Source organism: Pieris napi, chromosome 14 (assembly GCF_905475465.1).
Source record: "Pieris napi chromosome 14, ilPieNapi1.2, whole genome shotgun sequence".
NCBI classification, from domain to species: domain Eukaryota; kingdom Metazoa; phylum Arthropoda; class Insecta; order Lepidoptera; family Pieridae; genus Pieris; species Pieris napi.
Window position 1 is genome coordinate 8111102 of NC_062247.1, and position 13980 is coordinate 8125081.

The 13980-nt window shown below is 32.9% G+C and overlaps 1 protein-coding gene across 1 annotated transcript in view; it reads left to right on the top strand.

Annotated features, from left to right (window-relative positions):
- The window catches only part of LOC125055777 (extracellular sulfatase SULF-1 homolog), a 77552-nt gene that overhangs the window by 56342 nt on the left and 7230 nt on the right, over positions 1-13980 (top strand). The window contains exons 4-8 of the mRNA XM_047658370.1: positions 7531-7682; positions 8514-8683; positions 11761-11899; positions 12186-12373; positions 13517-13678. Coding sequence (XP_047514326.1) covers positions 7531-7682; positions 8514-8683; positions 11761-11899; positions 12186-12373; positions 13517-13678 — 811 coding nt within the window. The remainder of the gene's footprint in view (positions 1-7530; positions 7683-8513; positions 8684-11760; positions 11900-12185; positions 12374-13516; positions 13679-13980) is intronic.

Below are 13980 nucleotides of genomic sequence, written 5' to 3' on the forward strand. Positions count from 1 at the left end.
TGCGATTTTTCACAAAATTACGGTTTTCTCACCATGTTTTCCTTCAGGGCAAGTGTTTGATGCGCACATAAAAAGAACCCATTTGTGCACAGCCTTAATTCGAACGCAGGACCTCAGGGTTGATAATCACACGCTTAAGCCAATTAGTCAGTACGACTTACATAATATACATATTATATCCCGATGGTCACAGCTACTTAGGAAGTTTTTGATTAACCATTTTAGTTTATTCAATTCAAACTTGTGCTGCACCGACCCGAGTGAATATTTTAGATCGACTTACAATTTGCGTTTCTTGGAAATATTAATGCGCTGGAGTGTTATTCCAATAAACATTGTACACCGATTTATCGCATTACTCTTGATCATTTGCGACATCGGACACTGTTAAATAATTCATACATTTAATGGACATTTTGTGACGCTAACGGGTCACGAACCAATAGAAGTTTCGTGCCTAGTTAGAGACTATTATTTTATTTAAAATAGTATAAAGATATTATTTATTTTTTATTATTGATATAAAGCCTACCAACGCTCGGCTCATCGGTAAAAACTAACACAAAATACAAATTTTAATGTGACAAGCACTTAAAGGCAAACATGACATACATGTAGAGATCATACAAATATCAATCTTTACAAAACAAACATTAAAAAAAAAAAACAATTACTAATCAAAAAAATTTGAGTTACAAAAAACTAAACAAAAATCGATTTTATAGTGTAAGGGGAGCAACTATGGATATGCAGACCTAGCTCGTTTATCGTAATTGGAGAATCTATGATCGTTAGTTTGTAAATCTAACCAGTTTGGTGCTAGTACGCTCATATATAGAGTGGATCTATGTGTCTACAGGACGTGCCTGGCTGTTACCCGGTCCCGTCCAAAAGCGAAATGGCTCGGTAGGGTTTAAGTGGGTAGGGTAACCTAGACCCAAATTTCCCTCGACATACAGCCGCGTAGGGTATGCACAATGGCATTTCTTCACGATAAGTAAAAGGAGACACCACATAATCCAAATGCCCACTAAAACTTCAATTGAATACAAAAAACGATTACATCTGTAATATTAATAAGGTTTAGTTTTTATATTTTTATCAATTGACACTTTGTATAATCTATTATAAATTAAATTCAATTACTCTTCGTCGACTATTGTTATATCAAAACGCTAAGTACCTACATCATCATTGGAAAATTTTATATGGAAATCGATGTATCATCTGATTATCTTAACATCTTAAAAACTAGTTCTTACAAGTACCGTATAGGCTCCATTGAGGTTGCTTCCGGTCAGGTTACGTGGGCGTTGTCGGCGCCTCGCAGCCTCGTGTGATTATAATTCATTCAAAGACTAGTCAATGGAATATCTATTGTCTTTTAAGATGCCTACAGATTGTATCAAATGTAAAATATATCGTCGTTCGTTATTTAAAATGTGTCATATATTACTGGCTGTATTTATGGCACTTATTACTAGGAATCTGCGAACTAGTCTAGATGATAAAGGACATGGGTACTTTCTTATACAAGTGTATGTTGGATGTAAGCCTGGTGACTCTACTGTAGACACATTTCTGCGTCTGATATGTCAATATAATTACGAGGAAATGGTCAAAGAATGCTTAATTAAACAAAAAACAAATAAGTGTTACGCAAGTTACTTATTGTTAAGTTACACTTATTACTTGTTAAGTTTGACGGCTCATTGGTCTAGTGGTTAGTACCCCTGACTACGAATCCATGGGTCCCGGGTTCGATACCCGGCAGAGACAAACATCGATGTGATGGGCATTTGGTGTCTTGGGTGTTGAAATATGTATTTATATGTCTATCTATCTATAATATGTATATTGTATATCCGTTGCCTAATACCCATAACACAAGCTTCGCCAGCTTAGCATGGGACTAGGTCTATTGGTGTGAATTATCGAAAAAAAAGTTACACATCTACCTTTAAGAAAATAAAAAATAACTAGTGACCGTTCTTCAAAACAAAACAACTAAAAGTTCAAGTTGTTAAAACAGATTTGCTAACATTTGTCTATGTAAAATTTAAAAATAGAAATTCTAGGAAACCTTGGGAGTGCTGTGTCAACATTGGCAATAGACAAAGACCTAAGTAAACTGAAAACTAGACATTGAGTCATAAAACACTAGAATTAGAGCTAGCACGATTCGGCTGTGTAAATTAGCTGTTGCGTGATGTCACGTTAACAGATAACTAAGAACCACTGACATATTTATTACAATTGACTCAACAGGATATCGGCTTCAAGTAATTCGATAGTCTGTTATCACGTCAATCAATGTTGCTAATTTCTGATTGTCTAGAAACAGTATTTCATTTATGAACTGTGGTATCTGGAAATTATGTTCCATTTTTGAAATGTATAATTCAATTTGAATCTGTACTTACAAATTTAATAATATTCGGTTATTACAAAGGTTAATAACCAAGCTATTTGCTCCCTCGTCCTGGGAGCAGGGGAACAAAACTGAAGGTTAAATAATGCTTCAGAAAAATTTTAATAAAGTTTTGAACTAAAACTTCATTAACAGTCATACATTTTCACTGGACCGCATACTACTCAAATACCTATAAAGAAAAATGCATGTATCAACAAAACTCGTTATTAAGCGAATTCCAAGTGAAATTGCAATATAATTTTTTGTTTTACTAGCGAGTTTAATTACGTATTAAATCGTTAAATTAGGTCAAACTTATATGTATATGATTTCAATTTTCAAGGATATGTATATTTATAATAATTATTTTAGACCTTGTTATTAAGTGAATGACAACTTGGAGATAGAGTTAGAAAAAAAAATAAAAATAGCCTGTCCCGACTTTGTGTGTCTGTTTTTTTTAATATATGGAATATACATACTAATAACAGGTTCCTACCACTGCACTTTGTACCTAATCACCTTAATATTGCCAACCAATTATTATCTTATCTTTATCTTTGATCCATTACTTAACATCTTCTTACTAAAGTATCATATTATTATTATAATGAATGTTGACGTTCCGGTGGATGGAGACATTGTGACGGCGACGTGTTCCACCTTCACATAACTTTTTTTATTTTTTTACAAATAAATAAAGAAATTATAGTGACACATTTATAGGTGTAATATTTTTTTAATCAGGTCAGAAGTTTATTCGTTACAAATATTCATACAAATCATTCCTCTCTATACTATTACAAAACCAGTATGTGAATTAAAGTTAAAAGCAGTGTTGGCCTAGTTTCAATTTTGGCTTCAGCGTGCGTCTCTCATCTCTGAGGTCGAAGGTTCGATCCCCGGCTTTGCACCAATCGACTTTCTATTTGCGCACTTAACATTCGCTCGATGAAGGAAAACATCGTGAGGAAATCGGCTTGCCATAGACCCAAAAAATCGATGGCGTGTGTCAGGCACAGGCGTCTAATCACCTACTTTCCTATTAGATTGACAAATGATCTTGAAAAAGATACAGAAATCTAAGGCCCAATCTAAAAAGGTTGTAAGTGCCACTCATTTATTTTACTTTTTAAAGTAAAAAGCGATGTTTCTTTACAATATAACACATAAAATCTATTATTACGGGTAGTCAATAAATAACTGTGGACATGAATGGCGGTTATAATAATATTAATAAATTATTTATTACATTGCGCATTGAATCAATAGAGGTCCACTTAATGTTACGTGTGTAACTGTTCTATAATTTTCTTGTCGAAGTTTCTGTTCAACATTATTTATTATACCAATTGGTCTCGATAACGTGTTAAATAAGATATATCGTGTTATTAAAATGTTGTGAGTGAAATATCAACTTTCAATATAAAGTTCACAACTTTCGATGTTATTATATTTTAAAAAGGTTTATTTGTTTAATAAAAATAGATTAATGTATTCGTATTTGTATTATGTATATATGTCATCGGAATATAACAAAATCAGCAAATTTATAAATGTCCTTGGGAATTTATAAGCTTTAGTGACCTATTCAACCAATCACACGCTTACTTATTATTTTACGCGTGAGTTTGGTAAGTTTATCAATTTGCGAAAATGTGGGCGTAAAATAATATAATTTATCTCTCGTTTAGAATCCTACTAATGTTTATAAATTTCCTTAAAAATTTATAAACTTGCGGATTTTGTTACATTCCGGTGACATATATACTAATATACTACACAAAATATAAATAGGAGGCCCAAGGTTCGTCGTTCGAGTTCGAAGCCTGGCTGGTCATAAACGAAAACATAATCAGCTCGTCTAGAAAATTTAAAAAGAAATTTCAGAATACGGAAATATTACATTGGGACTAAGATTGAATATACCTATAGTCGTATTATAAATCTTATGAAATTATGGTTAATCTTAACCAACAAGCACTAATAGTTAAAACTATTACAAAAGGTTCTGTACCAGAGATTCTTTGCGAATTAATCTACAACTCATTAAAAATTAATTGCGTGCAATTGTGGAAACAAAGAAATTCAACTATTAATTACAGCGGTGATTTATCATGGAGGCATTGAAAAATTTTCTATTCAAATTTCGTTTAAGAGAATTTAATTAAAATAATAAATTACGAATACGTTGAAGGTGCCTAAGGGCAGGCTCGTTATGTGACAATAAGGAATGGTGTCACCGCATGAAATTTTTTCAGTTTCAACAACTATGTGGGTTAAGCACTGCGAGCTGGTTTACGTAACATTTAGGTTACAAAGTGCTCTTTGTTAATCAATATAAAGAGATTGAATACCGGAAATATTTCAGCATTGATATTTGTAACTAATTTAAAAAAAAACATGTTTCGAAGTTATACTTCTTTTGGCGCGATGTAGAAAAATTATGAGTGTTTTTGACAACTAAATTCTACATCGTTAAGTTAGCTCTAGGTGGCATGAAAATCGATAATAACTATGTTCAAGTTGTATATTCTAGTATTTTTATATTTAGAACACGTGTTTCGTAATAGTACAATTAAACAGTGTGAAAAAATAAATATTATTTTGGAGTTTTTATTAAATCAATTTCATATACGACGGTGATAGTATTTACTAATAATAATTTATTATTTATGAGTATATATATATATATTGAATATTAGTGATAAAACTGATTTAAATAAACTGTTTTGAGTGCATTTAAAGATTTGAGGTAAATTGTCGGTATGTATAATTTTTAATTATTGCTTCTGTTGATTGCAACTATGTTGTTCCAAAGAAGTATAACTTCTAACGCGTGTACACACACTCTTTTTTTTGGGTGTGCAACGCAATATACAACACTCAATGTTTTGAGGGGTAGAATAGACTGTATCTGTTTCCAGCTTAGGCTGTAGTGCCTGAAAAGTATTTCATATCTCGAAAGCATGCTGTTTGATCGGGTCTAATACCTGCAGCTGAGTTTCATTATCGGACGTCAAGGTAAAATACAAAATACTATCCATATCATCTCGACGTCCGTCGTTCCACAACTGAGCGTTTTCTAAGGCAGTTTTTGCCACTATGTGGACCCAGCTGCCCACTTAAGTATTTCCGAACCAATTCAACTTAGGGTCTTTCAAGAAAAGAGCGTACCAATTATTGAAAGGCCGGCAACGCACTTGCGAGCCTTCTGGCAGTGTGTCCATGGGCGGCGGTATCACTTATCAGGTGAGTCTCCTGCCCGTTTGCCTCCTATTACATAAAAAAAATGTTTAAGTGTCCTCCGCCAGCCGTCACCAATTTCGCGTATGACTTCCAAACCGTATCCTGAGTTCTGCACTGCAGTGCGTATATTTGCGACAGGTTTGGAAAGACTGACGGATGAGTATTTATATTTTCAAACAATAATTTAATTAAGTAGAACTGTAAGTTAGTCTAAACTATTGTTACTAACTTACTAATCAATCAATGGACTGTATTTGTCTGATTAATAAAAAAAAAATATTATTATTATTAATACTCAAGTATTGCGTTTATATAAAATTATCTGTTAGATAACTGGCCGTCATGGCATTGGTCATATTTTGTTCCGTGAGAAAAAGTAATCCCTCTCCCTTTTTGAATATTGTTTTACTATTAAAAATAAAAGTACCTTCATCCAATAAAATCTTAAACAATCTATTAAAAGAACAAACTGCGTTATTCGTTCATAAAAGGGATTTCAGTCAACGTCCACGGAGGGATTAGTACGAAATGAAATTCCTCGGAGCTTTGAAATAGGAGCGTGGCTGCGCTGTCATGGGCCCGATAAATATCATCTTAATGAGGTTGAAGGTGATAATACCAGACGAAAACCGCCTTTATTTTTTAATGATATTTTTTACGAGATATGTATTTACATAAAGACAATCTTGGACTTTTCGTTTTGTTTTGATTGTGTTATCTATACAGACGTATATAATATTGCTTTTATTTAATCCTTATAGGCTTGAAATACTTTATAATCCTTATAGGCTTGAAAGTAGCGTAACAGAAGTTAATACTATGATACTGGTTTTATTTGTTTAACAAAATAAGCTACCATTACTCTAATGCGGTAACTTCTTCCATTTACATCACATACAAAACAATACAACACAGAAAAAACAACACAACATTTAACAGTCATAGATTAAAATATTTATAAAGACTACTTCTTACAGTATAGGAACTGACATGCATGACAGAAGCAGACCTTTTGTCAGTTCATTCCACGGACAATTAAAAACGTCTCTTAATCTATGCAGTTTTGAAGAAAGATAGCAGCTTTAACTCTTTTATATACGTAGGTATATACCAATAGCGCTACAACCTTTTAAGTCTGGGGCTCAGATTTCTGTATCTATTCCGAAATAATTTCTAATAGGAAATTAGGTGATCAACCTTCTGTACCTGAAACACTCCGTCGACTTTTTGAGTTCAAGGCATGTCGGTTTCGTCACGTTTTCCTTCACCCTGGAAGCGAGTGTTTAATGCGCACATAGACTAAGTCCATTGGTGCACGAAGATCGAATCTACAACCCCTGGGAAAAGAGTCGCACGTTGAAACCACTAGGCCAACACTGCTCATAACTCGCTTAGCTCTTAAATTGTACGTTTAAATAGTTTATTTAACCCAAAAACCACACCGAATGATAAAATCTTTAACTCTTCTGACAATATATTTTCTCCATTGTCTCATTGTATCGATATTTATTATCGAGTTCTGATATTGAAAGATTATTAATAATAACTTTTACTGCGAAAATAAGACTTTTTGGTTTAAAAATCGACCAAGCGAAAAACATACTTATGCGCGGCTTGCTATTTCTCGTCAAAAACCATTATTCAGAAGAACAGAACAATCAATGATTGATCAACAATAGTAAGCCACAAGATATCTCTTTGACACATTTTTGCATAATAATATTTTGTTCTCATTGTTAAGCTTTTTTGTAAAAGCAAATAATAATAAATGAGATAGATAAAAGTTGCTCGTAAAATTTATTTATTTCGACTGGGCTAGCCGCTCATTTTGATAAGAATTAAATGTTGATCTGTGCTTTTGTTATCAGGTTATTTCGGCAAGTATTTGAACAAATACAACGGATCCTACATACCGCCGGGATGGCGTGAGTGGGGTGGTCTAATCATGAACTCAAAGTATTACAACTACAGCATCAATATGAATGGAAAGAAGATCAAACACGGCGATGACTACTTTAAGGTAAAATTTCTTACATCAACGTTGACTATCTTTTAAGTTAAAGTACGAATGAAGCTGATAAGACTCTGCTATCGGCCTGCTACCGCATCCCGCAAAATATATCCTCTCCACTTAAGCGATTCTTAAATAACATAAATAAATAACTTCGTTCGTTGGTTCGTAGCGCTGTGTTCCCCACGGGGGGCATTTTAATTGATAAGGTCTTCGAAAATTTATTAAAATTGTTTTCGAATTTCAGTTTTTCATGTTTGTAATTTCTTCCTTAAGTTTCTTATGTGAATAATTCAAATTTTTACTTACAAAAATTATGTATGTTAAATATTTAAAATATTAGACAAGGCATGGCACAAAAGTGGTTGGGAAACACTGGTGTAGCGTGTCTGTGGTCTGTGGACTTAAATTACTATTAAATCCTGCCTGTTGTATTACGTCGTATTTATAAACGTATTTAGCCCTTACATACAGCGTTTCCTCACGTTTATTTCGTGAGATACGAGAGTGATAATGAGGGCGATTCTGCTAATTTAATACACCAATAAAGCTATGGTAACGCTGTCAATTTAATACGTTAGACGTTATTCTTTTTTTTTAGATCGATATCAAATATATGGTGTGAACGAGAGGCGAACCTATTGAGTATTAAAAAAATCTTAGCAGTGAGCAGATTTAAGATTTAACTTGTTACTGTGATTTTTTTAAGAATGGGGTTTATAATTCCCATATTATTTATTTAAGTGTATGTCCTTAAGCTACTTGAACTAGATCTTGGAATCCTTTCACTAGAAGAAAGTGTCACAAAATGGTTAACAATATCGGTTGAACTTGTTTCAGGATTACTATCCAGACCTGATCGCGAACGATTCAATAGCGTTTTTGAGAGCGTCGAAACGAAGGTTTACCAGAAAGCCTGTGCTACTGGTCATGTCTTTCCCTGCACCTCATGGTCCAGAGGACTCGGCGCCGCAGTATTCGCACCTGTTCTTTAATGTCACAACACACCAGTAAGTATAATTAATATGTTTATATATTCACGCCCATTCCCCGAAGGGGTAGAGGACACGGATGCTTGTTACGGTCCTGACAAACCTCAATAGCTTCATCCACTTTCATAACATTCATCGTTATGGGAACTTGTCCCTCCTTTATTTATATCCCTTAGATATATTCGTCACGGCTGCATATGCATATATATATATGATATACACGATATCCTACTTGTAAGCCGCTGCTGATTCATCCGTTCTATATCGGCAAACCTAAGGTCTTCTCTTTCGTATCCTTGTCACTACGTTCTCTTTTGAATCACACTTCTTACGTATCTCACATACTCAATAATTGATACGATTTAAATCCTTCTAATAGCCGTACATTAAAGGTCGAAATCTAGAGTTCTAAAATTCTAGAATCAATCAAGTTTTTTGGTTTAATAAGATAATTTTTCTATCTTAAGTTACTTGGCGAAATTTTGTGACGTGTCTAAATATAAAATTAATATATAGAATAATAAAAATAGAAATATTTTTGCTTAAGGGTTATAACAAACTAAAACTCAATATTAAATCACAATTGTCTCATCTTGTAAAACTAACGCCATCTAACGCAATAAAAGGACGATTTTCAATATATTACTTGTGTGCGGAGCAAAATAATTAATTACAAATCTATTTTAGTATTGTACCAGAAAACTTGTTAAAGAAATAAAAATAAATATAGGATGCGTTCTAGTATGTTTGACAGAGAACAAAACTGTAAGAATTGATATTTAAATAAAATCGAACTCTATAAAACCACTTGTGTTGCAAAATAAAATTTATTCGTATGAGTAGTTGTTGCCATCATTAAAAATGCCCTATATACTGTAAAATAAATTCGCTTCCCAGGCTTTTAAGACCGCATCAAGTGTTAATTACGCACATAAACAAATTTACATGTGCACAGCTGAAGTTCGAACGACCACAGGTTGGAAAACACGCTTAACCACGGACTGACATTGCTTAAAAGGTCTAAATTATTCCAACAAAAAGTAATTGCTATTTTGCGGCAGCCATCTTACATCCCTTAAATCTCTGCGATGACCGTGTTTAGGGTTCTTCAAGCAAGTTTTCCCGTTTTGTCTGCGACGGAAGTAATTATATGAATTATGTTCGTCTTACAGTGAAGCAGAAATAATTACATAACGACATGTCAGTGATGACATAAATACAATAAAATATTTTATAATTATTTTAAACGAACATCTGAATCGCTGTCTATTAGACGTTGTTTTTAATATTTAACACGAAGTTTCTACTTAAAAGTTTGACAGACAAAAATTATGTATTTTTTTATTCTGTGACAGAATTATATTGTTTCTGGCGAATTAATTAAAACCTCTTTGAACTAATCTAACCGCGAATTTATTACATTATCTATAAATCTGGACGTTTCTGTCTCTACTCGATTTCACGCCCGTTAAGTTAGTATTTTTTTGTAATTAATGTTTGGAAGAAAGTGTTAACAATAAATAAATATATAGAAATATACAAAAAGTTCGACTCTCTTATAGAAACAATTGTAATGTATTTCAATTAGTATCTCTAAGTCCTGTTGTTAACAAGGATATTAGTTAATAGTGGATCATTAGTTGTTAAAATAGCAAGAAAATTTATACCAGTGAATAAAAATAAATAAACAAGATTTTAAATTGTCATAATACCAAAAATATTCGTGAAAAAAAAATAGATTGCAAAGTCGATCATTGGTTTTGCTTATAGCTTTGATGGCTTCCGCGTTATCTTAAAATAATATATTTATTTGTCGGAGTTTGGCGTGCGCCGAAACGGCGCCGACAGGCAAAGCCCAACTTGGGTCTGACAGCGGATTTTTTAATATTCAATTATAGCGTAAGAGCTATAAAAGGAAAAACAACAGATTAAAAAATGATCAACTTTTGATATTTTTCTTGATCAAATATAATTTAACAATATCTTATGATTCTACTCTCACTGTCTATGAGGGTATTATTTTAAAACAACACCTATATTACGTTTTTTTTTCAATTATACAAAATATTTTTACATTTCAAATCGTTTTTTCTAGTTTATAAAAATTGCCATATGTAATAAATGCTTCACTTCCAATTATAATTGTTAACTTGTTTTTGGAGTTGGTTGAAAATAGTAAACACGCATGTGAATGAAACGTTTATAAATATTGTGAGATAATCTTAAAAACTAATACAAAAGCATACCTACATGAAAATTGATAAGAATTATATTGATTGTCTCTCAAATGCGATAACGTAATGTGTGGTCAAAACCAGTCCAAGGGTCGCCTCGCCGACAAACGGGATTGCAATAAAAACTGCATGAATAAAAAGTATTTTAATTTTAAAATATTATAATGATACCTAAATGAAGTAAGTATAACATCGTTGAATGTTGTTTAACGCTTATCGACTTAATCAAGGGTTCCAGATTTGTGTTTTATTTCTTTTTTATTTGTTGCCAGCGTTAATAATGTCTGCATAAGGTCGAATATACTAAATAATCGTAGTAGGGCTAATAATAATGCTTTATGGTTATATTTTTAATGTGTTGCATAGGTCCTTTTTATAGGCAAGTAGATGAACAGCTTTTTATTTCTTTTAACGCGAATCTAGGAGCTTAAAGTTATACAGCGTAATCACAAAGTCACGGAGGTAGTCCAAGTATTGGCTAGCGGGAAACAATTTATTTGATGAAAATATTAATTTACATTGAGAAAATCCATTCAATCTATTTATGTATGTCGGTATTTTTATTTCAATAATTTTACTTAATATTATACCTTTCCTTTCAGCCTTTGAGTCTTTTATATTCTTTATTCGTTACAAATTCTCTAACTTAATTCGTTACAAATCTAGGCCAACATGCGCTTAGCGTAATTTTAATAAAATGGCGGGACGAGCTTCCGCCATTTTAAAATTGATTACACTTGAATTCATAAGATACAGAATCACAGAGTACAATTACATGAATGTGCCTTTAATTTTTTTCTGTTTCAGAAAGAGAAAACCAAATAAAAGATTATCAACAATTTAATTTTTTTTTTATTTTAGTACACCAACGTATGACATGGCGCCAAATCCTGACAAGCAGTGGATTCTGCGAGTGACAGAGAAAATGAAACCTATTCATCGCCAGTTCACTGATCTTTTGATGACGAAGAGATTACAAACATTACAAAGCGTAGATTTGGTAAGGGATATATATACTCTATATATAACTAAACAATTACTGCGAAACAAAATCAGAATTACATTTTGTTTATGCAATAATAACCTCTTTGCTAGATATTAATTTGGGCCTCTGTATATAGGAAGCAAGGACTATTAAATATACATAGTATGTTTGACATTTATCAGATAAAGCTACTAAACTGATACTAAATCTACCTAAAGAAGAATATTAGCGATACACAAGAAATATTTATCAAATTCGTGTATAGATTTTAATTTACTTAGGAGTATTTTTATAATTGCAGGCGGTTGAACGTGTTTATCAAGAACTGAAGGCTCTCGGTGAATTGGATAATACCTACTTGGTCTATACATCAGATCATGGCTACCATCTTGGTCAATTTGGACTTGTAAAGGGGAAAAGTTTTCCATTTGAGTTCGATATTAGAGTACCGTTCCTTGTTCGAGGACCGGGTGTTGAACCTGGCACTGTGTAAGTATTTTTATCGTATTTAATATCAAATTGTCTGAACTTTGAATGAAAATACACTTTTCTATTTTATATACTGTACACGAATTAATAGTATAAAATTATGACAATTTCGCGTTTTAAAGCAATAATGTATTGAAATGTGATATTCACGTGAAGGTAATTAAATTATTTGTCATACTAGTATTGTACTCAAACTTTTGTTGTGTTTCTTAACGTTATATTAGATGAAAGCTAGCTTATTAGTAAACCTTTAAGTACATTAAGAATTAAAAGAAAACAGTGGTAGAACCTTAAAGGTCTGGGCCTCAGATTTCGGAATCTGTTTCGTGATCATTTGTTTTTTCTATGCAAATAGGAGATTAGCCTTCAGTACACGCTGTAAACACTTAGGATTCCTCACGATGTTTTCTTTCACTATATCTATGAAAATATCACATTATTAAATCCAACCAGTTAGAATCAATATGTTTTCGTCTTTTTTTTAAACTACTTGAGGTTCATTAAAATATAACGATGTTCTTCTCCAGGCGCCAAAATTAGGTTTCTGATGTCTGTAGCTTAAGTTATTTAAAAATAAAATAAGACTTTAGGGCTGTAGTCTTCGAAGTTTTTTTTAATTAGCTTGTGTCTCAACCCAAATATTTAGATTTGTTTCTCGCCGTTCTATACCATTCTGCACCTGCTATCATCCTTGTTATACCGTCCTCCCATCGCCTCACCTGTCTTATCTTGCTTTTCTTTCCATCCCTAGGATACCACTCTGTTATCCTCTTTGTCCATTTTCCCTTTCGCTTATCATACCCATCGCCATTTTAGTTTTTTACACTTTATTGTTTAACTTTTTTTTTTACTCCTACAATGCTTCTATGTTATTTTATATTGTAAGGATTTTATTATAGCTAAAATTATATGTTTTTTAAATAAAAGCGGTCCGTGTATTGCGAATATTAATTTAGTAAGCAAACTGCAGTTCGCCGTGCGGCAACCGCATATTGCAGTCGGTCTTGACTGCAACATGCGCTCCGTCTATGGCCCGCTTAACATCTCCTTGCTAGCTCCTTACGTTTAAGATGATACGCACTGTATCATCAAGAAATACATAAACAATTTTTTTAAGTATCAAATCATAGGAACGTTTTTCAGAGTGGATGACATAGTCCTAAATATTGACCTAGCACCGACATTCTTGGACATGGGTGGAGTGGATTTACCAGCTCACATGGATGGAAGGTCACTCCTTCCACTTCTGCAGCCCCGGCGGAGACGCGCTGCCGCTCGATGGCCCGATACATTTTTGGTAGAAAGGTGGGATATTTTTAGTGCTCTTCTAGAAAAAAGTTTTTTTAGTTTAAATGGCAAAATGTGCGCAGATGATGCAGTGGTAAACGACCATAAACATCTAGAATATCTATGACTGTCTCGCGTGTTTATTGCCCATTTAAAAAGACGAAATTTTTAAAATCTCTGTTTTTATTTGTTCTAATTGTTTTGATCATTCGGTCTTTCCCCTGGTAGCCAAAACAAGATTATAATTTTAAAAAGATATTCCAAATATGGCGACTGAAAAGTATGGATTATTCTATTTGTTTTATCCATATATATTTTCT